Raw genomic sequence first — 27,986 nt, forward strand, 5'->3', positions numbered from 1 at the left:
ACGTGAGGGGACACATCGGGGGGATACAGGGGGACACAGATGGGACACAAGGGGACTCGTGACAGGGACATGGGGACACGGGACATTGAGCGTGACCAGGACCCACTGTCCTGCCACATCCGTGTCCCCATGCCCCGTGCCGGATCCCGGATGTCCCATGCCATTACCTTCTCCCAGGAAACGGGGAGCTGTCACCCTGATGTCACCATGTCCCCCCCCAGCCGCCAGCTGGGTCCAATCCGTGTTCCCACAGCTGGCAGCACTTTCGGGGACTTTCCATAAATCCCGGAGCCGCTTGGCAGTGCCAGAGCTGGGGCTGGTGAGTGGCATCGGGGTGGGTGGCATTGGGGGTGCTCCTGTGGGACCCCCTGGCCACAAGGACACCCTGGGAATTGTGACAATGGGGTCACCTGGAGCCCACTTTTCCAGGAAAACCAGGATCCGACATGGCCGGAGTGACGTGGCCGGGGATCGCTGGGGGGGTCGTGGCCATCGCGGTGCTGTGGGTGACGGCAGTGGGGGGCAGCCACAGGGTGAGGAACTGGGAACGGGAACCGGGAATGGGGGGTGGGAACTGGAGGACGGGAACTGGGAACTGGCAATGGGAATTGGGAATGGGGGGTGGGAATGGCGGGTGGGAACTGGGAATGAGAACTGGGAATGGGGGGGAAACGGGAACTGGGAATGGGTGTGGGAGTTGGGAAAGAGAACTGGGAACTGGGGGTGCGAAATGGAGATCAGAGATTGGAACTGGGAATGGGGTTTGGGAGCTGGGAATGGGCAGTAGGAATAGGGATGGATGCTGGGATGGGTGCCAGGAACCAGGATGGATCCTGGGATGGGCGCTTGCATGAAGGCTGGGAGCTGGGGTGCATGCCCAGAGTGGGGATGGATGAGGTGGGTGCTGGATGGGAGCTGGAATGGGTCTGGGATGGGTCTGGGATTGTGCTGGATGCCGATGTGTGCCGGGTGCTGATGGATCCTGGATGGATCCCTATGGATCCCGGGCGGATCCCATGGGTGCCTGCAGGCGCTGGTGCGAGCGGACGGTGCTGGTGACAGAGCAGGAGGAGGTGACGCCGCGGCGCGAGGCCGCGGTGCCGTGTCCCAGTTTGTACCAGTACAGCCTGGCCGGGTGGCGGCTGGACCGGGACCGCACGCGCCGGGAACACGGGAATTCCCCCGGGGACACCAGCACCAACCCCGCCCTCTGCTACATCTACCGGTGAGGCCAGGGGGATGTGGCACAGGGTGACGCTGGGTGACGCTGGGTGACACTGGGGTGTCCCCACAGGCCCCCGGAGATGCAGCCGGTGGTCCGGAACCGCACGGAGCGCCACTGCTGTCCCGGCTGGAGCGGTGTCCGCTGCACTGAGGGTGAGGGGGGACACGGGGGTGGCACCCGGGGACGTCCCCGCTGTGCCATTCCCACCGGGAGCTGGAATGGGCGTCATTCCCACAGTGTCATTCCCACCAGGAGCTGGGATGTGTGCTGGGAGCAGTGACAGGTGCCAGGAAGGGAGCTGGGATGGGTGCTGGGAGTAGGAATGGGGTCTGGGGTGGGATCTGGGATGGGCACTGGGAGCTGGGATGGGAACTGGGAGCTGGGATGGGAACTGGGATTTGGGATGGGAGCTGAGATGGGTGCCAATCCCACCATGCCATCCGCAGTGGGATATCCTCACTGTGCCATTCCCATTGAGTGCCAGGACAGGTGCCGGGAGCCAGGCTGGGTGCTGGGGTGTATGCTGGGGTGTGTGCCATCCGGCTGTGCCTCTTGGTGTCACCCACTGTCCCCGTCCCACAGGCCCCGGCTCCCTGGGCCGCTGTTTCAGCACGTGGCAGTGCCAGGACGACACCAGCAGCCACAACGGCAGCGCCATGAGCCGCGCCGAGTGCTGCCAGCACCCCTGGGGACACAGCTGGCGCCGCGGGGACACCGGGGACACCGGGGGGCCCTGCCTGCCCTGCACCCGCCTGCCCCTGGGAGGGGACGGGGGGGCCCCGCGCCACCGCAGCCCCCCGGCCACGTGCCAGGCCTGGGCCGGGATGCGCTTCCGCACCTTCGACGGGCTGCACTTTGGCTTTGCCGGGAGCTGCCGGTACAGCCTGGCCACGGCCACCGACGGCACTTGGGATGTCACCATCGGCCTCGGACAGCCCCGGGTACCGGAGACGGGCGGGAGGGCACAGGGGGGTCACTCAAAGTCACCACTGGGGTGGGGCTGGGATGGACAATGGGAACAGGGATGGGTGACAGCACCTGGGGTGTCACCATCAGTCCTGGACACTGAGGGGGGAACAGGATGGGTCACTTGGGGTCACTGGTCCTGTTCCTAGAGGTGGAATGGGGGCTGGGAGCTATGATGGATGATGGGGTGGGAACTGGGGTGGGAATTGGGAGCTGGGATGGTTACTGGGGTGGGAACTGGGAGTTGGGATGCATGCCAGGAGCTGGAGTGGGCTTTGGAAGTCAGGATGGGAGCTGGGATGGGGTCTGGGATGGCACACCCATGGGCACATCCCTGGTGACTGTGACATGCATGAGTGTCCCATCCCCATCCCCGCTGTCCCTGGCACACCTGAGTGTCCCAGTGCCACCCCACTGCCACAGCTGCTGCACATGACCTTCGGGACGGACACGGTGGTGGCCGAGGGACGGAACGTGTCGGTGAACGGGGCAGCAGTGCCGGAGGGACGCCCCTACCTGCACAAAGGTGAGGTCCCCAAGGCCACCAAGCTGGGGCAGGGTGGGGATGAGTCCCCAGTAACACCAGGAAGCACCAGGACATGGTGATCGCTCAGCTGCCACTGGAATCCCTGTCCCCATCCCGCCCCATCCCCTCGCACAGGGCTCGGTGTCACCTGGCCAGGTGACTGGGTGGCTGTGGCCAGCAGCCTGGGTGTGCGGGTGGCCTGGGACAGGCACCTGGCAGTGACAGTGACAGCAGAGCCTGAGCTGCGCGGTGGCACCTGGGGGCTCTGTGGCACCTACACCGACGACCCCGCAGGTGAGTTCCACATGCCCAGCGCCACCCCCACCCCACCTGGGGGGCCGGGGGGACGCCCCACATGTCCCCGCCCTCCCTGTCCCCCCAGACGACTTCTTGCGCCCTGACGGGGACATCGCTGCCTTCGCCGCTGCCTTTGGCAACGCCTGGAAGGTGCCACTGGCTGGCACAGAGGTACCTAAAGGACCAGGGTGACCCTCCCGTGCCCCTTTGGGGGTCCCCGGGGGTCTTCCTCGCGCTGAGGGACCCCCGGCTCAGCCCCCATGCAGGGACATGCCGGAGGCTGGCACTAGGTGTGGCCCAGGTGAGGTGGCACCGGCGGTGGCCACGTGCGGGCGGCTGCTGGCCCAGCCCTTCCGGCAGTGCCACGGCGAGGTCAGCGGCACCAGGGGGTCCCGGAGGGTCCTAGGGAGGTCCGGGGGGTGCTGGGGGGGTCCTGAAGGGTTCTGGAATGTCCCGGGGTCCTGGGGGATCCATGTGCTCCCAGGGCTGTCCTGGGAAGTACCGGGAGGCTCCTGGGAGCTCCGGGGGATCCCAGAGTTGTTCCGGGGTGTCCTGGGGGCTCCCGGGGGCTTCGGGAGGGTCCCATGGGATCCCGGAGAGTCCTGGGGAGTCTTGGAACTTCCTGTGGGGATCTGTAAGTTCCCAGGGAGTCCAGGGGATTTCGGGGTGTCCTGGAAGGTCTGGGAAATTCCAGGGGGTTCTTGGCCATCCGGAGGGAGGTCCTGGGGAGTCCTGGGGGGTCCTGGGTTGTTCGGGGAGGTCTTGGAGAGTGCTCACCGCCGCCCTCCCGCCCCCAGGTGGACCCCAGCGGGTTCTACGCAGCGTGTCTGGCACTGCTGTGCGGGGACGGGGACCCCGTGTCACCCCCCGGTCCCCTGCCATCCCTCGGTCCCCTGCCATCCCCCGGCCCCCCTGTCACCCCCCGGCCCCCCTCCTCCCGCCGCCTGCGACACCTTCGCCGCCTACGCCCGGGAGTGCTCCCGCCGCCAGCTCGACGTCCCCTGGCGCCATCCCGGCTTCTGCGGTAGGAATTGGGGGGAGTCCCCTCCCCGCCCCCTCCCCGCGGTGCCGCCGGTGCCACCGCGGTGTCACCTCCCCGCAGAGCGCCGCTGCGACGCGGGGCAGCGCTTCTCCGACTGCGTGTCCCTCTGCCCGGTCACCTGTGTCACCGCGGGCAGCGCCGAGCAGGGCACCTGCCACCGCCACTGCCACGGCGGCTGCGAGTGCGGCCCGGGGCTGGCCCAGGACGGGCCGAGCTGCGTCCCCCCCCGCCGCCTGCCCCTGCCACCACCGGGGACAGCGCTATGAGCCCGGCCAGAGCATCCGCCAGCGCTGCAACCGCTGGTGGGTGGCACCGTGGTGACAGCGGTGACACCGGGCTGGCACCCACTGGGGGACAACCCGCTGATGGGCAGCCCCAGGGTCCCCTTTGGCGTGTCCCCCTCCCCATCCTGGTGTCCCCCGTGATGTCCCTCCCACCCCGGGGTCCCTGTAGCATATTCCCTTTCATCCCAGGTTCCCCTGTGACATGTCCCCCGCTATCCCAGTGTCCCCTACAGGTGTCCCCCCCAAGCCTGGAGTCCCCTGCCGTGTCCCCCACTACCCCGGGGTCCCCTGCAGTGTCCCCCCTTCGCCCTAGTGTCCCCCAGCGCCCCCCCCCCCCCCAGTGACTGATGTCCCTGGTGTCCCTGGTGTCCCCGGTGTCCCCAGCACGTGCGAGGACGGGCGCTGGCACTGTGACCAGCAGCGGTGCCCGGCCGAGTGCGCGGTGCTGGGGGGGCGTCACTTCGTCACCTTCGACCGCCGCCGCTTCTCCCTCCCGGCCACCTGCGCCCACACCCTGGTGGAGGTGAGGGGACACGGGCGACATCGCGGGGGTGGCCGCAGTGGTGATGGGGCAGTGCTCTGGTAGTGGCCGTGGTGTTGTGTGGGTGACGGGGAGGTGGCTGCAGTGGCCGTGGTGGTGGCTGTGGGGGTGATGGGCTGGTGGCCCTGGTGGCCGTGGTGGCAGGGCTCTGCCCGGGGGGTGTGACCGTGTCTCTGCCCCCCAGGACTTCGTGGCAGGGCGGCTGCTGATCACGGCCGAGCACGAGCCCTGTAACAGCCACCGGCCCCTCGGCTGTCCCCGCACCCTCACTGTCACCACCAGCCGCACCACGGCCCGGCTCCACGGCACAGGTGACACCCCTGGACAGGACTGGGACTGAGACCAGGACCGGGGCCGGGACTGGGATCATCCCTGCACCCTGGTGATGTTGTGGCAGCCGTTCCAGTGCCTGTCCCCAATGTCCCTGTGCCCACCCCCCGTGTCCTCACGGTGGTGGGTGACATCCCAGTGCCTGTTCCCAAGTCCCCGTGGCAGTGGGAGCCGTTCCAGTGCCTGTCCCTGATGTTCCCACGGCGATGGGTCCCATGCCGGTGGCCACCCCATGGTGCCACTGCTGTGCCCCTCAGGGGAGGTGACAGTGGCCGGGCGGGAGGTGACGCTGCCCTTCTCCGGTGCCGAACTGAGCATCCGCCGCGCGTCCTCGGCCTTCCTGCACCTGCAGCTGCCCGATGCCCACCTGCTCTGGGGCCTGGGGACCCCCGACACCTTCGTCACCCTCCAGCCTGCCATGGCCGGCACGGTGAGTGGGACCCCGGGATCCCCGGGACACTCCAGCGGGTTGGGAATCTGGTGGGATGAGGCTCTGCTGGGCTCTGCCCTGCTCCGGGCAGGTGCGGGGACTCTGCGGGACCTTCAATGGGGACCAGCGCGACGAGTTCACGACGCCGGAGGGGGACGTGGAGCCGGGAGTCGCCGCCTTCGCCAACGCCTTCCGGGCGGCCGGAGCCTGCCCGGCGCTGGGCCCCGGCATTCCCGATCCCTGCGACGGCTTCCCCGGGAGCCGGGAGCGCGCCGAGGCCGCCTGCGCCGTGCTCATGGGGCCGGCGTTCCAGGTGAGGGGCTCGGCGCGGGGGCGAGCGGGGACAGGTGACATCGCTGTGACAATGTCCCCTCCGGCACAGCCGTGTCACCGCGTGGTGGATCCGGAGCCGTTCCTGGAGCTGTGCCGGTGGGACGTGTGTTCCTGCCGGGAGCAGGAGCAGGAGCGGTGCCTGTGCCCGGCGCTGGGCGCCTACGGCCGGGAATGCGCCCGGGAGGGAACGGAGCTGGAGTGGAGGAACCGGAGCCTCTGCGGTGGGATGGGGGCGGGACTGGGATTGGGATGGGGATGGCATGGGGGTGGAGATGGCATGGAGATAAGGATGAGGATGGGATGAGGATGGGATGGCATGGGGATGGGATGGGATGGGATGGCATGGAATGGGATGGCATGGCATGGCATGGCATGGGGATGGGATGGGATGGGATGGGATGGGATGGGATGGGATGGGATGGGATGGGATGGGATGGGATGGGATGGGATGGGATGGGATGGGATGGGGAGGGGAGGGGATGAGGTAACACATCTGTCCTCCTGGTGACCCCCCCATGTTCCCCCAGACGAGCCGTGTCCCGGGGGGCAGCAGTACCGGGACTGTGGGGGTCCCTGCGGCCGTTCCTGCTCGGAGCCCCCTGGAGCCAGTGACTGTCCCCCTCCGGACACCCTCTGTGTCCCCGGCTGTCGCTGCCCCCCGGGGCTGCTGCTGGCCCAGGGGGGCCAGTGTGTCCCCCCTGCCGCCTGCCCGTGTCCCCGCGGCGCCCGCCTGTACCCCCCTGGTGCCCGCATCCACCGCGGCTGCCAGGCCTGGTGGGTCCCGGGGAGATTTGGGGGTCGCAGGGAGGTTTGGGGAGCAGGGGGTCACCCACAGGCCAGGGGTCACACAAGCAGAATGTGGCGGTGATGGTGACACATGATGAAACCCCCTCCAGCCCGGTGTGATGCCCCGCGGGACGGAGGGGCTTTTGTCCCGTGTCCCACCGTGGGGACAACGCCAGGGCCCCGGCACCCCTGGGGGAGCGGGGGGGGACCTCGGTTAGGGGGGCTCAGTGGGATGTGGGTTCCTGGGGGATGGGGGTGCAGGGAGGTCGGTGGGATTTGGGTGCTGGGAGATGAGGTTAGGGGTGCGGGGACCCTGTTGTGGGGGGCTCAGCAGGATTTGGGGGATGAGAGGTGGGGATGGGGACATGGGGACCGCGACATGGGGGTCTCAGCAGAATGTGGGGGGCTGGGGCTTGGGAGACCCCGATGAGGGGGGCTCGGGGGGTTGGAGGGTGCTGGAGATGGGGGTGGGGGCCCCGGTGGGAGGCTCGGTGGAATTTGGATTCAGGAGCTGGGGGCGGGGTGACCCTGCCGTGGGGACTCAGAAGGACGGGGTCCCTCCCCGCCCCCCGCAGTGTGTGCGCAGGGGGGTCGTGGCGCTGCGCCCCCGCCCCGTGTCCCCCCGCCCCGCGCTGTCCCCCGGGGCTGCTGCACGCACCGGGGTCCTGCCTGCGCCGCTGCGACCCCGCCGAGCCCTCCGGCACCTGCGGCGGCCCCGCCGACGGCTGCGTGTGTCCCGCCGGGACCCTCTTCCTGGTGAGTGACACCCCCGGGGGGGTGGGGATGCGGGACATCCCCGACCCCCCCTCACCGCGGTCTGGTCGCAGGGCGGGCGCTGCGTGTCACCGGACGAGTGTCCCTGTCACCACGGCGGGCAGCTGTACCCACCCAACGCCACCATCGCCCGCGACTGCAACACCTGGTGGGACCCCCGGACACCCCCAGACCCCCCTGGACCCCTGCCAACCCCCAGACCCTTGCCGGACCCTCGGGGACACCCTCAACCCCCTGTCAGCCCCCGCGGTGGCACCGAGCCTGTCCCCGCAGCGTGTGCCAGCGACAGCGGTGGCACTGCGGGCGCGAGGAGTGCGCGGGGACCTGCGTGGCCACGGGGGACCCCCACTACGTCACCTTCGATGGCCGCGCCTTCACCTTCGCGGGGGACTGCGAGTACCTGCTGGCGCGCGAGGCCACCGGGCTCTTCGCTGTCACCGCCGAGAATGTCCCGTGCGGTGCCACCGGCGTCACCTGCACCAAGTCCGTGGTGGTGGCCATGGGGAACACCGTGGTGCACATGCTGCGGGGTGAGGGGGATATGGGGGACATGGGAACACGGAGTACACAACGGTGCACATGCTGCGGGCTGAGAGGGGACGAGGGGGACGCGGAGAGGACACGGGGACATGTGGGCGTCACCCACGGTGACATCCTGGCTCGGTCGCGGTAGGGTGGGGGCTGCAGGGGGTGGGGACACGAGGGGACACGGGGGGTCGTGGAGGGCCATGGGGGGACGTGGAGGGAGACGGGGAAGTGGCAGGGTGACCCACAGTGACATCCCAGCCCCGTCGCGGCAGGGTGGGGTGTGTGGGGGAAACACGAGGGGACACGGGGGGATGTGGGGGGCCACGAGCGACACGTGGGGGTGACCCTCGGTGCCGCGCCGGCAGGGCGGGAGGTGACAGTGAACGGGGTGGCCGTGCGACCCCCCAAGGTGTTCGGGGGGTCGGGGCTGGCGCTGCAGCGTGCGGGGCTCTTCCTGCTGCTCCTCACGCGCCTGGGGGTGGCCGTGCTGTGGGACGGAGGTGAGACCCCGGGGGTACGCGGGGGGGTCCGGGGGCTTCCTGGGGGTGGCCGTGCTGTGGGACGGAGGTGAGACCCCGGGGGTACGCGGGGGGGTCCGGGGGCTTCCTGGGGGTGGCCGTGCTGTGGGACGGAGGTGAGACCTCGGGGGTACGCGGGGGGGTCCGGGTGCTTCCTGGGGGTGGCCGTGCTGTGGGACGGAGGTGAGACCCCGGGGGTACGCGGGGGGGTCCGGGTGCTTCCTGGGGGTGGCCGTGCTGTGGGACGGAGGTGAGACCCTGGGGGAGGTACGGGTGGGGGTCCCCACTACTGGGGGGCTATGGGGGGATCCCTGGTGCTGGTGGTGCCATGGCGGTATCACTGTGGGGGGGTCCACGGTGCCGCCACGGAGGGATCACCATGCGGGGTCCCTGGTGCCACATGGGGCCCGTGGGCGGTGCCATCGGTCCCGTGGGCGGTCCCGGGTGCCGTGGGTGGCTCCCCTGCCACCCGCGGTTCCCGCAGGGACCCGCGTGTACGTGCGCGTGTCCCCGCGGCTGCGCGGGCGCCTGGCCGGGCTCTGCGGGAACTTCGACGGCGACGCCGAGAACGATTTCGGGAGCCAGGACGGGGCCCTCGAAGCGACCCCCGAGATCTTCGGGGACTCCTGGCGCCTCAGCCCCCTCTGCCCCGAGGCCGATGGCCACCGCCCACACCCCTGCGATGTACGGGGACAAGGGGACCTGGGGGACCTGGGTGGACATGGGGAGACGGGGCTGACGCGGGGAGACGTGGGGGACTGACAGGGGTACGCGGGAACCGGAGGGGGACTCAGGGGGACATGGGGAGACACAGGGGGACGTGGAGAGCTGGCAGGGGGACACAGGGGGATACCAGAGAACATGGGGGTTGCACGGGGGGACACGGGAGGCAGTGGGGGCCCGGCTGGGGACACACGGGAGCTGATGGAGTGTCCCCCCAGGACAGCCCCCAGCGCTCGGCCTGGGCGCGGGGTCGCTGCGGGGTCCTGCGGCACCAGCTCTTCGCCCCCTGCCACGACCTGGTGCCCCCCCAGCGCTTCTACGAGTGGTGCCTGTTCGACGCCTGCGGGTGAGTTTGGGGGGCTCGGGGGCTCCCCAGGCCCCAGGGTGGGTCCCGGGCCGTGTCCCACGGCGAGTGCCGCAGGTGTGACAGCGGCGGGGACTGCGAGTGCCTGTGCACGGCCCTCGCCGCCTACGCCGAGGAGTGCGGCCGGCGGGGGAGACCCCTGCGCTGGCGGAGCCAGGGGCTGTGCCGTGAGTCCGGGGGGCCCGGGGGGTACCGGCAGCGACCGGGGGGTTCCGAGGGACTGGGGGGTGCGGGGCTCTCATCCCGCCAGGGGCTGTGCCGTGAGTCTGGGTGATCCCGAGGGTCCAGGGGGGCACAGGGGGCGGGGGGACCTGGGTCATCCAAGGGGCTGTGGGGCACGAGGGGTCCCCTTCTGGTCCTGTGCTGGCGGAGCCGGGGGTTGTGCCGTGAGTCTGGGGGGGCTCAGGAGAGCACGGGAGGGCCCGGGGGGAGCCCCCGGTGGGATGTGCCGGCGTTGGGGGCCGGGGCTGTGGGGCAGGGGGGTCCCAGTCTGTGGGGTGAGGGGGATGCAGGAACCCCCCTTGGGGTTATGGAGGGGGAGGAGGGGTCCGGCCTATGCCCCCCATGGGGCTGTGGGACTGAGGGGAGGACAAGAGCCCCCAGTGGTATTTAGGGGGTCCCAGGCTGCGGGGTGGGGGGGTTCCAGCCGCCCCTAACCCCCCCCGATCTCTGCAGCCCTGCAGTGCGAGGGGGGGCAGGAGTACAGCCCCTGCGGCCCCCCCTGCCCCCCCACCTGCCGCGACCTCGGCCGGGACCCCCCCGAGCTCTGCAGGGCCCTGGGGTGTCTCGAGGGCTGTTTCTGCCCCCCCGGGCAGGTCCTGCACGGTGAGGGGGGGGGCACAGCGCGGAGAGGGCTGGGAAGGGGCTCTGGGGGCCAGAAGAGGTTTGGGGGGGTGGAAGGTAGCTGGGGAGGGAGCTGGGTGGGGGACTGGGGTGGCCGGGGGGACTGGGGAGGGGCTGGGGGCTCACGGTGCCACCCCTGTGCCCCCCTGCAGACGGGCTGTGCATGGAACCCCCCGCCTGTCCCTGCTTCTGGGACGGCTTCGCCTTCCCGGCCGGGGCCACTGTGACCCAGGCTGCAGCAACTGGTGAGGCACTGGGATGTGCTGGGATCCCGGGATACTCCGTGCTGGGGTCCTGGGACACCGGATGTGGGGATACTGGTGTTCCGGGACACTGGGACACCGCGATAGTGGGACACTGGGAGACCAGGACATGGGGACACAGACACACTGGGAAAATGGGATATTGGGGGTACTGGGACCTCAGGACACGGAGACACTGGGATATGGAAGTACTGGGACACTGGGGACACCAGAACACCCGGACCACAGGAGCCTGGGACACCAGGACCCCGGCAGTGGGACAGTGGGATACCGCACGCCGGGGCATGGGGGCACCGGGATGCGGGGCCCCCGGCCCCGTGTGAGTCTCGCCTGTCTCCCGCCTCCCAGCACGTGCCTCGAGGGGCGCTGGCAGTGCCCCCCGACCCCGTCCCCGTGTCCCGCCGCCCCCGGCTGCGGCCCCGTGGGAGTTCCGGTGCCGGGGCGGGGGTCTCTGCGTGCCGGGCGCGTGGCTCTGCGACAACGAGGACGACTGCGGGGACGGCTCGGACGAGCTGTGCGACCCCCCCCTGCGCCCCCCACCAGCCCCGCTGCCCCGGCGGGCGCTGCTGCCCTGGGGGGCCCGATGCGACGGTGGTCACCCACTGCCCCGACGGCTGGGACGAGGCGGGGTGTCCCCCCCGCCCCTGCTCCCCCCCCGAGTTCGCCTGTGCCGGGGGTCGCTGCCTCCCGCCCGCCCGGGTCTGCGACGGGCGGCTCGATTGTCCCCCCGGGACGACTCGGATGAGGCGGGTGAGTGAGCACGGGGGGCTCGGGGGGGTCCTGGGGATGGTGGGGGGGAACTGCGGAGAATTTTGGGGTCCTGGGGAGCTAGAGAGCCCCGCAGCATTTGGGGTCTGTGCCCCACAGTGGAGGTTCCTGAGGCCCCCAACGCCGGCAATCTGTGCCCTACAGTGCAGGTTCCTGAGCCCCCCAACGCTGGGGGTCTGTGCCTCACAGTGGGGGTTCCTGAGCCCCCCAACTCTGGGGGTCCGTGCCCCACAGCGGCATCTGAGCTCCCGGGGGTGGGGGTTGCCTGGGAGTCCCGAGAAGCAGAGAACTGTCCGTGCTCCGTGGGGTGCCCGTGCCCCACATTGGAATGTCCGTGCCCACTTGGGGGGTCCCGTCCCCGCAGGCTGCGCCCCCCGGTGCGGGCCGGGGCAGTTCCGGTGCGGGGGGGGCAGGTGCATCCCGTACCCCCATCACTGCGACGGCCGCGACGACTGCGGGGACGGGAGCGACGAGAGCGGCTGCTCCTGCCCCGAGGGGCACCTGCCGTGTCCCGAGGGGGGCTGCCATCCCCCTGCCGCGCTCTGCGACGGCCGCCGCCACTGCGCCGACGGCGCCGACGAGGCCAATTGCCCCGGTGAGGGGGCGCGGGGGGGACACCTGCTCTGGGAACCCCCCCTGGGAACCCCCGAACCCTCTGCCCTGGGACCATCCCGCAAGCGACCCCCCCGGGACCCTCCGCCCTGGGAACCCCACCTGGGAACCCCGACCTGGGGACCAGCCCAGGACTCCTCTGCCCTGGCACCACCCCGCCCGAGAACCCTCACCTGGGGACGACCCCCATCCACTCCGAGAGCCTCCCGATGCAGGGACTCCCCCCAACCCGGGGACGCCCTACCCAGGGATCGCCCCCTTTGGGGACCCCTGACCTCGTGACCTCCCCTCCCAGGACCCCCTCTGGGACCACCTCCACCCCTGGGACCACCCCCCTTTAGGACCCCTGACCCCAGGACCCCCACACGTGGGACCCCCCCCCCCTTTGGAGACCATTCCCCACGGCGGTGGTGTCACCGCTGTCCCCGTGTCCCCAGCGCGGGCCACCTGCGCCCCCGGGACTGTGCCCTGCCCCGACGGCTCCTGCGTGGCGGAGGTCGCCGTGTGCGACGGCGCTCGCGACTGTCGCGACGGCTGGGACGAGAGTCCGGCGGGGTGCGCGGTGGCGCTGCCCCCCCCGCGCCGCTGTCCCCTGTCACCGCTGTCACCGCCACTGTCACCGCTGCCACCGCCGAAACTGTCACCGCCGAAACTGTCACCAGCTGAAACTGTCACCGCTGTCACTGGCATTGTCGCCGACGCTGTCATCGCGGTCACCAGCGCCATCGCCAGCGGCACCGCCATGGGCACTGTCACCACAACACTGTCACTGTCAGTGACACTGACACTATCGCCGACACTGTCTCCGTCACCGACACTGTCCCCGTCACCGACACTGTCCCCCCGGCACTGCCAACGCCTCGGCAGGTGAGGGGGGGGTCGGTGACACCTGGGTATGGCCGGGAACACCGGGTGATGGGGACCATGACCAGGTGGGCTCCCGGGGCACAGGTGAGTCCCCCCGTGGGCTGGGTGGGCTCCACGGGGTGGGCCGGGCTCTGAGGATGGGGCGGCTCCAAGGGGTCGGGTGAGTCCCAGGTGTCCAGTGGGATCATGGACTGGCGAGCCCCATGACTGGGGGGGTCTGTGCTGGGCGGGGCTCCGTGGGGCGGGCGGTGCCGCAGCTCCGGGGCTGCGCTGTGCCCCGGTGCCGGCGGGGGAGCTGGGGGGCTCCGTGGGTGGGTGGCCCCAGCGGCGGTGCCCCCCTAACCCCGACACCCCCCCCAGCGCCCTGTCCGCCCCGGTCCCTGCGCTGCGACAGTGGCGGGTGCGTCCGCGGGGGTGGCGCTGCGATGGCGACAGCGACTGTCCCGATGGCAGCGACGAGGGGGGCTGCGACCCCCCGTGCGCCCCCGGCCACCTGCCCTGCCACCCCCCCTGCGAGCCCGGACACGCCCCCTGCGCCCCCGCCTGCGTCCCCCCCCGCCCACCTCTGTGACGGTGTCCCTCACTGTCGCGACAGCGCCGATGAGAGCCCCCAGCTCTGCGGTGAGACCCTCGGGATCCGTCTCTGGGGACATCTGAAGTGGGGGGAGGTCCGGGAGTCCCCCCGTGTCGCCTCCTGGGGACCCCGGGGGGTGAGGGGGGGGATCTCCGGGGTCCCTTGGGGAGGGGACGGGGAACTCAGCAGTGAGGGGACCCCACCGGAGGGGGCTTGGCCACGAATGCTCCCCCCCCCCACCACGCCGCGTACCCCGAGGACCCCTTAGAGACGCCGGGGGACACCCCTGGATCCCTTCTGTCCCCTGGGGATCGCTCAGAGCCCTCCTGCCCCCTCCAGAGCCCCCCGGCCCCGGGAGCAGCCCGGGGGGTCCCTGTGCAGAGTTCGACTGCGGGACGGGGACTGTGTCACCTTCCAGCAGGTTAACGGGGGCCACGCGGGGACCCCCACCCGCTCGGGCGCCGCGGGGTCCCGGCCCCCCACCCCATCCCGGTGCCGTCATGGAGTCCTCGCAGTGTCCCCCATCCCTCCTGCTGTCACCCCCGGTATCCCCTGGCCCCTCCCGATGCCCCCTCGACCTCCACTCCCGGTTTCCCTGACTCCCCTCACCCCCTCCCGGTGTCCTCCCGGTGTCGACCCCAGTGTCCCGGCGTCCCATGATCCCCTTTCAGAGCCACTTTAGTGTCCCCCAGCTCCCTCCCGGTGTCACCCCGGTGTCCCCGACTTCCCCGATGTCCCCCACGCTGCCCCCCCACCACCCCCTCCCCTTCGTTGTCCCCGACAGCCGCGGTGTCCCCGCAGGTGTGTGACGGGCTGCGGGACTGCGGCTCGGGTGGGACGAGCGGGGGGTGCGGCTCTGGGGGCCCTGGGGGCCCTGGGGGTCCTGCAGCCGCCCCTGCGGGCCCGGGGGGCAGCGCCGCGTGCGGGGATGTCACCAGAGCCACCCCGGGCTGCTGCGAGGCTGCCGGGGGCCCGCGCGAGCAGGAGAGGCCCTGCTTCCACCGGGCCTGCCCGGGTGAGCGCGGGGGGACCCCGGGGCTTGCGGGGGGGGGGCGGGGGACCCCGGAGGGTTTGGGGGGGCCGGGGGGTGTTGGGGTCCCGGGGGCAGCGCGGGCAGGAGCAATCCTGATATCGCCATGTCTGCCTAGGCAAGTGACGGGGTGCCTGGGGGGACCCCTGGCTTGGGGAGGTCGGGGGAGTTGGGGGTCTCGTGGGGTACCTGAGGGATTTGGGTGTTCAGGCTGGCCGGGGGGGTTCAGGGATCCCACAGTCCGAGGGTTTGGGGGTTCTGAGGCCCCCTTAACTCTCACACCCGCCCCCGCCCCCCCCCGCAGTGGACGGCGCGTGGGGGCCCGTGGGGGCCCTGGTCCGACTGCCCGGGGGGGCTGCGGGGGGGTCCGGCTGCGCAGGAGGGGGTGCCAGCCCCCCCAGAACGGCGGCCGCGCCTGCGAGGAGCTGCCCTGGGGGAAGCCCCGGAGCCCTGGAGATGGGTGGGTGCGGGGGGGAAGGCGGGGGCTCGGCGGGAGTGTGGGGTCCAATGGGATGAGGGAAGTCCGTGGGGAGGGGGGCTCGGAGCAGGGCTCTGGGGGCAGGGGGCCCAATGGGGTGGGGGGTCCCGGTGGCGTCCGTGGGACAGATGAGCTCCATAGAGTGGGGGAGCGCTCTGTGGGTTCGGGGTCTCTCAGGGTTCGGGGGCTTTGTGGGGCGGGGGGGTCCTGGTGGGACAGGTGGGCTCATGGCTGGGTCCTGGTGGGATGGGGGGGCACCACAGAGCGGGGGGGTTTCTGAGGGAGGGGGGGGCTGATGGGGTAGGTGGTCTCCGTGTCTGACCCCTGCCCCCAGCCCCCTGTGCCCCGGGGGGGTGCCCCAACGCCTCGGAGTGCGCGAGGGGGCTGCGCCCCCTCCCCTGCGCCCCCTGCCCCGCCTCCTGCGCCGACCTGGCGGCCGCCGTCACCTGCCCGCGGCCCCCGCCCTGCCGCCCAGGTGAGGGGGACCCCGGGGGGAGCTGGTGGGGCACCCCAGGTGAGGGGCCCCTCCTGACCCGCCGCCCCCCCCCTCAGGGTGCTGGTGCCCGGCGGGGCAGCTACTGGACGCCCCCGAGCCCGGCGCAGGGGCCGCGGGGTGCGTGCGGCCCCGGGAGTGCCCGTGCCTGGCCGGGGGGCGCAGGTACCCCCCGGGCGCTCCGGTGCCGCTCGGTTGTCGCCTCTGCACCTGCCTCGAGGGGCACCTGCGACACTGCCGCCCCCACCCCGGCTGCTCAGGTGGGTCCCGGCGCGGGGCGATGCGCCGGGAGCACCCCCGGTGCCAGCGGGACCCCCGGTACCCGCGTGTCACCGCGGTGATGCCGGCGGGGGCCCCGGCTGTCCCCAGGGTGGTGCCCAGGGCTCCCCGGTGCCGGCGGGCCCCAGGTGACCCGGTGGTCCCCACAGTGGACTGCGGGTGGTCCTCGTGGTCGCCGTGGGGAGCGTGCGCGGGCACCTGCGGCACCCTCGGTGTGCAGTGGTCCTTCCGCAGCCCCTCGAACCCGGCCCGGCGCGGCGGGGGCCGGCACTGCCGCGGCATCTACCGCAAGGCGCGACGGTCAGCGGGGCCCGGGGGGTGGCGAGGGGCTGGGGGGTCCCTCAGGTGTGTGACTGCCCCTCCCGCAGGTGCCACACGGCGCCGTGCCGGCGGTGCCAGGAGCGGGGCCGATGGCGCGTCCCCGGCGAGCGCTGGCGCGGGGGCCCCTGCCAGGTGTGTCAGTGCCTGCCGGGTGGGGGGGATCCGCTGTGTCCCCTACTGTCCCCATCCGCGACACCGGCTGTCCCCAGGTGAGTGGGGGGCGCGGGGGGCGGCACGAGCCGCAGGTGACGGTGACGGTTGACGCTGCTGGTGTCCCCAGGGCCAGGTGCTGCGGGAAGGTGACGGCGCGTCCTGCTGCACCTGCGGCCCCGCGGGTGAGTGGGGGGTCCCGAGGGTCCCGGGGGAGGTGGAGGTGACTCCCGTCCCCTCGGCGCTGCGACCACCCCCGCCGTGTCCGTCCCCGCTGCAGGCGACAACGCCACGGCCACCCCGCCCGCGATGATGACGGGCGCTGTCCCCCCCCGCGCCGGCCGAGCCCCCCGGCAAGCCCCGGGTACGAGAGGGGCAAGGTGGAGCACCGGGATTTGGGGGTCCCCAAAGCCGGGGGCACTGGAGGGGTCCCCCCGCTGACCCCCCTCCCCCGCTCTGCCCCCTCCAGCCCCACTGCTGGGTCCGAGGGGCCGCCCCGCCCCCCGCCGTCCGGGTGCCCAAAAGCGCCGACACCCGCCCGGAGCCCCCCAGCGCGGCCGGGGCACCCTCAGAACCGCGACCCCGCCCGAGGACACCCCGAGACCACCCCGGAGGCTCCGCGAACGCCCCACGAGCCCCCCCACCTCCGTACATTGCCCTCGCTGGCTCCCACGGGGGTCCCCGCCGCGACCCCCCCAGGTGAGGGAACCCCGGGAGGTGGGGAGGAAAGGCCCCCCCAAAACGGCCCCTCCGGGACTGGGGAGTCCCGGTGGAAGGGGCGTCGGGCCCCTGAAACAGCCCCCAGGGCCGGGCGATTCTTGAGGCGGGCAGCGCCCGGGTCGTGGCCGGGGGAGCTCGGGGGGTCCAAACTCGGGGGCCACGGAGGTTGGGGGTTGCAGGGGTGGGCCCCCAACACACGGGGGTCACCCTGTCCCCTCCGTGTTCCCCCAGGCTGCGCCCCCCCGCCCTGGGGAGGGTGGGGGTCCTGCAGCCGCTCCTGCGGGGTGGGGGTCGCTCTGCGGCGCCGGGGGAGGACCCTACCCGAGGGGGGCTGCGCCCACCCCCCCAGCATCGACACCCGCGTCTGCTTCCTGCGAGCCTGCCAGGTACCCCAAACCCCCGGGACCCCCGACGGGCTGCGGGGGTTATCCCCAGTAGGAGGGAGAGACCCCCGTTATGGTTGGAACCTTCAGGACGGGCTGGGACCCCCGACATGGGAGGGGACCCCCCCAGGGGCCCGGGGTCTCCGTGGGGTGGGACCGATCCCCATTCCCGGGGGTGGGACCCCCAAGACGGGCGGAACCCCCAAAGTCTGGGACCTCCACAGTAGGTGGGACCCCCCAGGCTGGGGGTGGGATCCTCAGGGTAGGGGGGTCTCAGGGGTTTGGGGTCCCCAAGTGCGGGGGGGTCGGTGCCCACTTGGGGTTAGGGGGTGCAGGGGGTGGCCCTGGGGCACTGTGGGTGTGCTGACCCCCCTGACCGCCCCCGTGCCCCCCCAGTCGCGGGCGGGTGGGCGCCCTGGGGGTCCTGGAGCCCCTGCGACGCCCCGTGCGGGGGGGGGCAGCGGACCCGCCGCCGCCGCTGCAGCGACCCCCCCCCAAAAAACGGGGGGCAACCGTGCGAGGGAGGGGCTCTGCAGAGCCGGCCCTGCAACCTGCGGCCTTGCGGGGACCTCCCAGGTACGGGGGGGCACGGGGGGCTGGGGAGACCCCTCCAAGTTTGTTCCCCCCCGTCCCTCAGCGCTCCCACTGCCCCTCCCTAAATCCCCCCTGAACCCCCGAACCCCCAAACCCAATGTGCCCCCTAAAATCCCCCAAGTCCCCCCGACTCCTCCATCCCTGACTGCTCCAATTGCCTCCCCCATCCCTGAACCCCCTACTGCCCCCCAGCCACCCCAAATTTCCCCCAGCCCCCCAAACCTCCCCCGAGTGCCCCCCTTGCCCCCCGCTGACCTCCCCGTGTCTCCGCCAGCCTGTCCCCCCCAGATGCTGCTGGTACCCCCGGGGGGGTGCGAGGATTTGGGGCTTCCCCCCTGTCCCCCCACCTGTGCGGACCTGAATGGGAACAGCTCGTGCCCGGGGGGCTGCGAGGAAGGTGGGGGGGGCGCGGGAGGGGGTGGGGGAGAGTTTGGGGGGCACGGGGGGGTCTTGGGAGGGTCTCGGTGGGGGGCGATTTGGGGAGGGCTAGCGGGGGGCACAGGGGGATTTGGGGGGATTTGGGGGGGGGGGCTGGGACTCTTGGAGGACTGGGAGGGAACGTCGGGAGGGCTTGGGAACTTGAGGGGGGCACGGAGCAGTCTGGGGGGTGGGGAGGATTCAGGGAGCGCGGGGGGGGTACAGGGGGCTGAAGCCGCCCTGAACCCCCCTCATCCCCCAGGCTGCCGCTGCCGGCCCGGGCTGGTCCTGCAGGGGAGCGGCTGCGTGGAGCCCGGGTACCCCAAAACCCCACAGTACCCCAACTGCCCTCATAACCCAGACACCCCTGTACCCCAAACCCCGGTGTTGGGGGTCCCCAGAAATTGGGGCCCCTGAATATTGGGGCCCCCTGGGGGCTCCCTAGGATTTGGGGTAACCTTCCATATCCCTCCAGGGCCTGTGGGGTCCCCGCGGGGGTGTTGGGGATCCCCGGGACTCGGGGGCCCCCTGAATCTTGCGGGTGGTCGCGCTGGACCCCCTGGACCGGCTGTGACTGCGGCACCGGGACCCGGCAGCGCTTCAGGTGTGGGGGGCTGCCCCACAGCGGGGGGATCTGACCCACAACGGCGAGGTCCTGCCCCATAGGGGGGTCTGACACATACTGGGGTCCTGCCCCATAACGGGGGGTCCTGCCCCACTTCCCGCTCCCCACAGGTCTCCCACCAACCCCGCGGCCGCGGGCCGGCGGTGCCCCCTGCACCGGGACCCCCCGAGAGGTTCGGGGCTGTCCCGAGCTCTGCGGACCCGGTACGTGCCAGGAGCCCCGAGCCCCCCGGCCCACGGGGACCCCGGGGCTGGGACCCCCGAGTGCCACCGCGGCCCCTCGAGCGCCTCGTGTCCGTCTGTCCCCAGAGCCCGGGAGCGCGGGGCCACCTGGGGCCACCGAGGCACCGCAGTCGCCGTGGAGCACAGAGTCCCCAGAGTCCCCAGGGTCGCCGTGGGTCCTGGAGCCGACGTGGGGCACGGAGTCGCCTTGGGTCCCGGGGTCCCTGGAGCCGCTGTGGGTCCCAGAGCCCCCGGAGTCCCCAGAGTCCCCAGAGCCCCCGGAGTCCCCGGACCCGCGTATGCCGGTGGTCGCCGTGGAGCACACCGGAGCCCCCGGGGGTGCCGGTGTCGCCGTGGAGCTCAGAGTCCGCCTGGTCCCCCGAGCCGCCGGTCCCGCCCGTGGCCGGTGGTCGCCGTGGGGGCCCTGGGGCGGCTGCAGTGCCCCGTGCGGGGGGGGGCGAGCGCTGGCGCCGCCGGGGCTGCGGGACCCCCCCGTGCTCGGGGCCGGCACTGCAGAGCCAGAGCTGCCACAGCCAGCGTGTGTCGCGGTGAGTGCGGCACGGGCACCCCGACACAGGGACCCCTACCCGGAGATCTGACCCAGAGACCCTCACCAGGGACCCCAGTACAGAGACCCCGGCCCAGGGACCTGACACAGACCACGCGACAGGGACCCCGAGACAGGGACCCCGACCACAGACCTGCCCTGTCCCACAGACCCCCAAAGAGCCCCCACAGCGCAGCCCCTCATCCCCGCCCCACCCCCTCCATGGGGGCCCTGAGCCGGGAGCTGTTGGAGGCAGAGGCCGGGTGCCTCTGGGTGTTTTGGGGTGTTTTGTGGGGGGGGGCGGAGGCCGGCTGCCCCCCAGGTACTGACCGTTTTTTTCGGGGTGGGGGAGGCAGAGGCCGGGTGCCCCCCCGGACGGACCTTCCGCGAGTGCGGGGGGGGCTCTGGGTGCCCCCGGAGCTGCGCCCACCTTGGGGGGGCCGTGGGGTGCGCGGGGGGGTGTCAGGAGGGCTGTCACTGCCCCCCCGGGACCTTCCTGCACCGCCGCACCTGCCTGCAGGTGAGACCCCCCCGGGTGACCCTCCCATGGGAGCTGCCCCCCAAATTCTGGGGTGGGAATTATGGGAGGGGGGATCTTGGGGTTGAGGGCGGGGTTCACAAATCCACGGGTGCCCCTCAGAGTGATTGGGGGTCCCGGGGTGGGGGTTCCCGGGGCTCCATGGGTTCCCATGGGGGGCTCCATGGGTTCCCCCCTGGCGGGGTGGGCCCTGGGTCGGGGGTCCCCGGTTGTGGGAGGGATCACGGGGGTGGGGGTTCCCCTGGTCTGTGAGTGGCCCCTGGGTCAGTGGGGGTTCCCAAAGGTGCTGCTATGGGGTAGTGGGTGCCCCACGGGTGCCCCTCAGAATGGTGGGTGCCCACCGGAATAGTAGGGGGCCCATGGGGGCTCCCTGGCTCTGTGGGTTGGGGTCCCTGGGGTGGTTTGGGGTCCCTGGGTCTGTGGGGCGCCCCCGGGCGCCCCCCACCCCCGGCTCAGCCCCCAGCAGTGCCCCTGCTCGGTGCCGGCCCGCGCTGCTGAGGGGGGGCACGCCTGGGACCACCCCCGAAACCCCTCCGGGAACCACCCCCGGCCCGGAGCCCTCGGGGACCCCCTCTGGGGATCCCCCGATCCTGGAGCTGCCGCCGGGCGGGACCCTGCGCGTGGGCTGCGCCCTCTGGTGAGAAGGGGACACCCCCCGGGGGCCTCCCCCACCACCCCGCGGTCCTTCCCCACGACCCTTCCCCACCCGTGGCCTGCTGCCCTCTCCCACCCCCCACTGATTCCCCCTTTGCCCCCCCAGCACGTGCCTGTGGGGCCGCCTGCGCTGCGCCCCCCCCGCGGGCTCCCCCGGGAGCCCCCCCTGCAACGGACCCCCACGGAGACCCCGATCTGCCCGAGCCCCCCCTGCGCCGGTGGGTCACGGCCCCACAGCCCCCTGCCCTACAGATGGGGGTCCCGGGGGCCGGGAAGTGTCACCGGTTGTCTCTCCCCCCACAGCTGAGCCCGGCCCCACATCGGATCTCAGCCCCACAGCCCCAGGTGAGGGTCCCCCACCCTCTGTGCCGCCCACCCCAGGGGTCTCCCCCCGGCCCGCCCCGCTGACCCACCCTTCCCGCAGGGGACGAGGAGGAGGCTGGGGGTTCCCCGCGGTCCCGGTGGTCCCGTGGGGGCCCTGGGGGCCCTGGGGGCCCTGCAGCCACACCTGCACCCGCCCCGAGAGCCCGCGAGCCGGAGCCGCCGCCGGGACTGCGGCGGGGGGAGCTGCGGGGCGGGGGGCAGCGTCCAGCACCGGCCCTGCAACTGCCCCACTGCCAGGGTATGGGGGGCTATGGGGCTGGGGGGGCCCTGCAACCTGCCCCACTGCCAGGGTATGGGGGGCTATGGGGCTGGGGGGGCCCTGCAACCTGCCCCACTGCCAGGGTATGGGGGGCTATGGGGCTGGGGGGGGCCCTGCAAACCTGCCCCACTGCCAGGGTATGGGGGGCTATGGGGCTGGGGGGGACCCTGCAACCTGCCCCACTGCCAGGGTATGGGGGGCTATGGGGGGCTGGGGGACCCTGCAACCTGCCCCACTGCCATGGGGGGCTGGGGGTCCAGGAGGTCCTGGAGGCTCTGGGGGAGCTTTGGGGGTCCCTACAACCTGCCCCACTGCCAAGGTACAGAGGTTTGGGGGGGTTCTGGGGGTCCCGCTCCATTGCGGGGGGAGCTATGGGGGGGGATGCAGAGGGCCCCTGCCCCACTGTGGGAGGGTTACGGGGCGTTGTGGGGGTCCCACTGAGGCTGGGGTCCCCCCGCAGCGCCCCCTGCGTGACGCCCCCCTGCCCGTGCCAGTGGAGCCCCTGGGGGCCCTGGGGGTCCTGCTCGCGGCCCTGCGGGGGGGGACAGCAGCGGCGGCTCCGGGCCTTCGCCCCCCCCAGCCCCGGGGCCTCCTGGTGCCCCCAAATCCAGGGGGGCCACGAGCAGCGGCGGCCGTGCGGGGTGACGGCGTGTCGGGGTGCGGGGGGACTCCGGGGGGGCCCGGGGGCGATAGCGGGGGCCTAGGGGGGACTGGGAGGGTATGGAGGGGACTGGGGGGGACTGGGGGATACTGGAGCAGCCCGGGGGAATTGAGGGCTGTGGGGCTGGGGCCTTTGCGGGATGTTGGGGGGGTTCAGAGGGGGTTGGGGGGGCTATGGTGGGATTAGGGGTTTGCAGCGACAGGGGGGCATGGGGACCTCTGGGGGGCCGTGGAGATGGGGGCTGAATGGGGACTGTGGGGCTGGGAGGGGCTGTGGGGAGCCGGGGGGAACGGGGGGCTCGGGGGGGGCTGGCTGGGGTGGTGGCGGGAGCTGGGGGCCTTGGGGGTCTCAGGGGGAATCCGGGGGGCTCCGGGGTCACCGCCCTGTCCCCCCTCAGTGAACGGCGCGTGGTCCCCGTGGGGTTCCCTGGTCGCGCTGTGACGCCCCGTGCGGGGGGGGGCCGCTCCGTGCGCAGCCGCTCCTGCTCCCGCCCCCCCCCCCAAAAACGGGGGCAGCCCCCTGCCCCGGGGGGAGCCACGAGCTGCGCGTCTGCAACCCCGGCCCTGCGGTACGGGGGGGCACTGGGAGGGACTGGGGGCACTGGGAGGGACTCGGGGCATCGGCGGGGGCCGGCGGGGGCACTGAGGGTCTCCAGTCGAGGCACTGGAGGGCAGTGGGAGGGGGGGCCTGCGGGAGGTTGGGGGGTGCCCTGGTGGGGCTCGGTGGGTTCCCTGGGGATGTCGGGGTGCTGACGGTGCTCCCCAGGCCCGCGGTGCCCCCCCCGGGCAGACCCTGTCCGCCTGTGCCACCCGGTGCCCGCGGAGCTGCCGGGACCTGCAGGAGGGGGTGTCCTGCGAGGGGGGGACCCCGTGCGAGCCCGGCTGCCGCTGCCCTCCCGGTGAGCCCCCGTCACCCCCCGTGTCTCCCGCGGGACGCTGGAGCAGGACCGGAGTTCCCTCCGTGACCCCCCGGCCCCTCCGCACCCCCTGACCCCTGTCCCCCCCGCCCAGGGACCCTGGAGCAGGACGGGGGCTGCGTCCCCCCCGCGCTGTGCGAGTGCCTGGACGCGGAGGGGCACCTCTGGGTGCCGGGGGGGGGCGGGCACCCCCGGGGCTGCCAGAACTGCACCTGCGCGGGGGGGCGGCTGCGCTGCGTCCCGGGGGGGTGTCCCCCCCCCACCTCCACCCCCGGGACCCCCCCCGGGACCCCCCCCTGCACCTGGAGCCGCTGGAGCCAGTGGGGACCCTGCAGTGTCACCTGCGGGGGGGGGCGGCAGGAGCGGTACAGGTGAGGGGGGGGGACACACGAGACTGGGGTGCGACACGGAGGGGACACGGGGGGTTGCGGGAGGGACACGGCACCTTGGGGACACATGGCACCCATGGGGGGGACACGTAACTGGGGACAGAGAATTCGGGAGGGAATCCGGTATCTGCTGGGGGGTCATGACATGGGGAGGCCACGCGTCACCTGTGGGGGGGGCATGTCACCTTGGGGACGCACCTGGCACTGGGGGGGAAAGCAAAATCCACGGGGGAGACATGACCCTGGGGGGACTGCGGGGACACCTGTGGTGCCAGCCGGGTCCCCCCTGCCCTCCCAGGACTCCCATCCCCCCCGAGGGCGCGGGGGGACCCTGCGGGACCCCCCAGGAGCAGGTTCGGGGGTGCGAGGAGAGCCCGTGCCCCCCTCTGTGCCCCTGGGCAGGGGGCGAGCGGAGGCTGGGCGAGCGCTGGAGCCCCGGCCCGTGCCGGCAGTGGTGAGTTCGGGGGGCTGGGGGGGCCGGGAGGGGGGTCTGAGGGCCCCCCACCCACCGCGTGTGTGTCCCCCCCACAGCACCTGCACCCCCGAGGGACCCCAGTGCTGGGACACTCCGTGTGCGGCCGGTATGGGGGGCCGGAGGGGGGGCTGGGGGGTCCTGGGAAGGGCAGGAGGGTCACACAAGGCATTTGGGTGTTCAGGAGGAGTCTTGGGGCGTCCTGGTGGTCTGGAGAATTCTGAGGGTTGCTGGGGGGTCTTGAGGCTCATGGGCACACAGGGGGTCCTGAGGGTCCCGGTGACCCTGGTGCCCCCCCGTGCCCCCCCAGAGCCGTGTGACTGGAGCCCCTGGGGATCCTGGGGACCCTGCGGAGACCCCTGTGAGGGGGGGTCCCGCCTGCGCCACCGGCACCCCCTGAACCCCGAGACCCCCGGGCGGGCGTGCAGAGGGGTCCGGACCCAGAGCGAGAGCTGCAACTCCACCGCCTGCCCCGGTAACCCCCGGACTCCCACCCTGGGCACCCTCACCCTGCACCCTTGGGACCCCCATCCCGGGGTGCTGAGGGGTCCCGTGCCCCCCCCAGATCCCGGGTGCGGCGGGGGGGGCCGGATCCGCAGTCCCTGCGCCGGGCGCTGCCCCCGGACCTGCGCCGACACCTGGGCCCAGGTGCTGTGCCTGCAGGGGCCCTGCGAGCCAGGTACGGCCGGTGGCCGCCCCGTCACCCACGGGTGTCCCCTGTGGCCCCCCAACACCCACGCGTGCCCCCGTACCCCCAGGGTGCCGGTGCCCCCCCGGGCAGCTGCTGCAGGACGGTCACTGTGTCCCCCTGGGCCGCTGCCGCTGCGGGACCCCCGGAGGGGGCAACGGGAGCCGCGAGGTGCCCCCGGGGGGCGTGACCCCGATCGGGTGTCACAACTGGTGGGTGACACCGCCGAGGGAGGCACGGAGGGATGGGCACGGCTGGGGGGACATGGGGAACGCGGTGGGCGGGCACCGTCACACGGGGACGGACATGGGGTGGGGGACACGGGGGGACGGCACGGGGCAGGGGGACGGACAGCCACGGTGGTGGCAGTGGGACGGTCGCGGGAACGGTGGGACGGGCGCGGGGGGTCGGGGTGGGACGGGCACAGTGCTGGTGGGACGGACACGGTGGCGGTGCCGCACAGCAGAGCCCCACCGGCGGTGACGGTGACACGCGTGTCACCCCCGGTGCAGCACCTGCGAGAACGGGACCTGGACCTGCCCGGTGCTGGCGTGTCCCTCCCCGGGGCCCGCGACGCCCGCGATCCCCGCGTCCTCCTGGTCCTCTCTGTCCACCCTGTCCCCCGCGTACCCCGTGTCCCCTCTGTCCCCCTCGCCCTCTCTATCCCCCTTGTTCCCCCTCTCTCCCGAGACCCCCGTGTCGCTCCCCGTGTTCCCCTGGTCCCCCTGGTCCCGCTGCTCCCGCAGCTGCGGCGGCGGGACCCGTACGCGGCACCGGCAGTGCCGGGAGGGGCTCGGGACGGGGTCGCGGTGCGGGGAGAGCTCGGGGGAGGAGACGGCGGCGTGCAACCCCCAGCCGTGCCCCGGTGAGAGGCGGGAGGGACACCGAGGGGCGGAGAGGGAGGGAGGAGGGACGGGAGACAGAGGGATGGAGCGGGGATGGAGCAGCAGACGGGGAAAAGAGGGGAGAGCGAACGAGGGTCGGAAAGGGTTAGGGGTGGAAGGGATGGAAGAACGGGAGAAGGGAGACGGAGGGATGGAGGGATGGAAAGCGGATGGAGATAGGGAGGAACGGACGGAGGGATGGAGGGGGATGGATGGAGGGCCGGGGCAATGGAAGGAGGGAGGGCGGGGGGTCAGGGCGGTGCCGGCGCAATTCCCGGTGCAATTCCCGGCGCAATTCCCGGCGGCCCCAGGCTGCCCCCCGGGCGAGGTATGGCTGGACCCCGGCCCCGCCTGCGAGCGCAGCTGCCAGGACCTGGCGGAGCCCCCCGGGACATGCGGGGGGACCCCCGTGACCCTCGGGACCTCCGGATCCCCGGCGACCCCCGGGACCCCCGTAACCCTGGACACCTCCAGCACCCCCGGGATCCCCGAGACCCCCACGACCCTCGACACTCCCGCGACCCTCGGGATCCCCTCGACCCCCCCGCGCTGCGCCTGCGCCCCCGGCCGGTACCGGAACGGCTCCGGGCAGTGCGTGAGCGCGGGGGGCTGCGGGTGCCGGTACCGCGGGGCGCTGCGAGCGGTGAGCAGGGCGGGGAGCGCGGGGTGGGGGTCCCTGATCCCGTGTTTGGGGGTCCCTGACCCCTGACCGATGTCTGGGGGTCCCTGTCCCCCCCAGGCCGGCAGCGAGTGGCGGGAGCAGTGCGGGACCTGTCGCTGCTCCGAGGGACGCGTCACCTGTGCCACCTCCTGCCCCGCACTCACCTGCCCGGAGGTGGGGGGCTCCGGGGGCGCTTCGGGGGGCGCGGGGGGGTCCCCGCGGGCAGGGACTGAGCCTGGGGGTCCCCGCAGGGCGCGGAGCCGGTGCGGGAGCCCGGGAGCTGCTGCCCCGTGTGCCGGGACGAATGGCCAGGTGAGATCCCGCACCCGGGGACCCTCGGGAGGGGCGGTCCCGGCAGCCGCCCCCCCTCACGCCAGGCCCCCCCCCCCCCCCCTCTGCAGAGGAGCCCCCCGGGCCGTGCCGGCTCCTCACGGCGCTCCGGACCATCGCCAAGGGCGCGTGTGTCCTGCGGGGCGTCCGTGTCACCTACTGCGCGGGGGGGTGTCGCTCCCGCACCGCCGTCAGCGCCCAGGTACGGGGGGCTCGGGGCGGGGTGCAGGGGGCCGGGGGGGGCCCGGGGGTGTCCCGCTGTCCCTGTGACCCGCCGGTGTCCCCCCCAGGAGCCGTACGTGCGGTCGCTGTGCGAGTGCTGCAGTTACCGGCTGGACCCCGCCCGGCCCGTGCGGCCCCTGCTCCTGCCCTGCCCCCGCGGCCGCCCCCGGCCCGCGCTGCTGCCCCGCATCGCCGAGTGCCACTGCGAGCCCTGCCGGGGTCCGGGGGGTCCGGGGGGGTCCCGGGGTGGGAGGGGGGATGTTTCCGGGGGTCTTAGGAGGCCTGGACGGGGTCCCGGGGGCCCTTGGGTATCTGGGGGGGCTGCAGGGGGCTGGGGGAGCACCGCAGGGTGCCCCGGGGGTGACACCCTGAACCTCCTGTCCCGCAGGCGGGGACTTCACCCGGCGCTGAGGAGCCCCCCGGACACCCCCTCACCCTCCGCCTGTGTTGGCATCGAGGAGTTTCTGATCGATACCAATAAACGACCAATAATCGATAATTGATCAATGACCGATAACTCCCCTCGGGGAGCACTGGGGGAACTGGGGGGGTCGGGGGCGCACTGGGAGGCACTGGGGACACCGGGATGAACTGGGGGCCTGCGGGGGGGCACTGGGGGGGCACTGGAGGACACTGGGGACACCGGGATGAACTGGGGGCCTGCGGGGGGGCACGGGGTGGGCACTGGAGGACACTGGGGACACCGGGATGAACTGGGGGTCTGCGGGGGGGCACTGGGGGGGCACTGGGATGAGCTGGGGGTCTGTGTGGGGAGCACTGGGGGAACTGGGGGAGTCGGGGGGAGCACTGGGGACACCAGGGGGCACTGGGATGAGCTGGGGTCTGCGGGGGGGCACTGTGGACACTGGGGGGGGGCACTGGGATGAGCTGGGGGTCTGCGAGGGAGCACTGGGCGGCACTGGGGGGGCACTGGGGGCACTGGGATGAGCTGGGGGTCTGCGGGGCGGCGGTGGCTGCAGTTTCCCCCGCCACCACACGAGGGCGCCCCACACAGCGGCGGGCGGGTGGGGGGGTCCGGACTCCTCCGGGACGCGGGGACGGCGCGGAGACACCGC

General features: G+C 72.9%; 1 protein-coding gene across 1 annotated transcript; it reads left to right on the forward strand.

The window, feature by feature from the left end:
• Positions 1–986: 986 nt before the first annotated feature.
• Positions 987–27,390, forward strand: LOC125323052 (SCO-spondin-like). Its single transcript, XM_048298017.1, is given in 77 exon segments — positions 987–1,225; positions 1,295–1,377; positions 1,808–2,166; positions 2,615–2,717; positions 2,853–3,011; positions 3,100–3,185; positions 3,270–3,386; positions 3,812–3,884; positions 3,931–4,038; positions 4,117–4,277; positions 4,279–4,358; positions 4,725–4,863; positions 5,066–5,192; positions 5,469–5,641; positions 5,733–5,954; positions 6,024–6,195; positions 6,502–6,748; positions 7,336–7,516; positions 7,588–7,682; positions 7,808–8,064; positions 8,428–8,562; positions 9,065–9,264; positions 9,522–9,649; positions 9,725–9,834; positions 10,343–10,492; positions 10,663–10,734; positions 10,737–10,755; positions 11,122–11,188; positions 11,190–11,291; positions 11,293–11,497; positions 11,500–11,523; positions 11,906–12,136; positions 12,591–13,020; positions 13,415–13,422; positions 13,425–13,587; positions 13,934–14,015; positions 14,396–14,609; positions 14,929–14,942; positions 14,944–14,970; positions 14,972–15,149; positions 15,437–15,577; positions 15,655–15,855; positions 16,024–16,174; positions 16,243–16,348; positions 16,350–16,404; positions 16,626–16,725; positions 16,815–17,044; positions 17,297–17,447; positions 17,840–18,024; positions 18,317–18,439; positions 18,722–18,776; positions 18,935–19,063; positions 19,195–19,222; positions 19,224–19,853; positions 20,175–20,372; positions 21,151–21,262; positions 21,348–21,389; positions 21,469–21,666; positions 22,075–22,344; positions 22,746–22,771; positions 22,773–22,799; positions 22,801–22,839; positions 22,842–22,916; positions 23,114–23,246; positions 23,359–23,635; positions 23,952–24,107; positions 24,185–24,234; positions 24,436–24,600; positions 24,691–24,804; positions 24,884–25,025; positions 25,326–25,678; positions 26,009–26,340; positions 26,437–26,532; positions 26,610–26,670; positions 26,760–26,890; positions 26,979–27,129; positions 27,299–27,390. Coding segments are annotated over 77 exon segments (11,196 nt in total). The 3' UTR covers positions 27,322–27,390.
• Positions 27,391–27,986: the final 596 nt, after the last annotated feature.

This window comes from Corvus hawaiiensis, chromosome 1 (assembly GCF_020740725.1).
Source record: "Corvus hawaiiensis isolate bCorHaw1 chromosome 1, bCorHaw1.pri.cur, whole genome shotgun sequence".
Taxonomy (NCBI): Eukaryota; Metazoa; Chordata; class Aves; order Passeriformes; family Corvidae; genus Corvus; species Corvus hawaiiensis.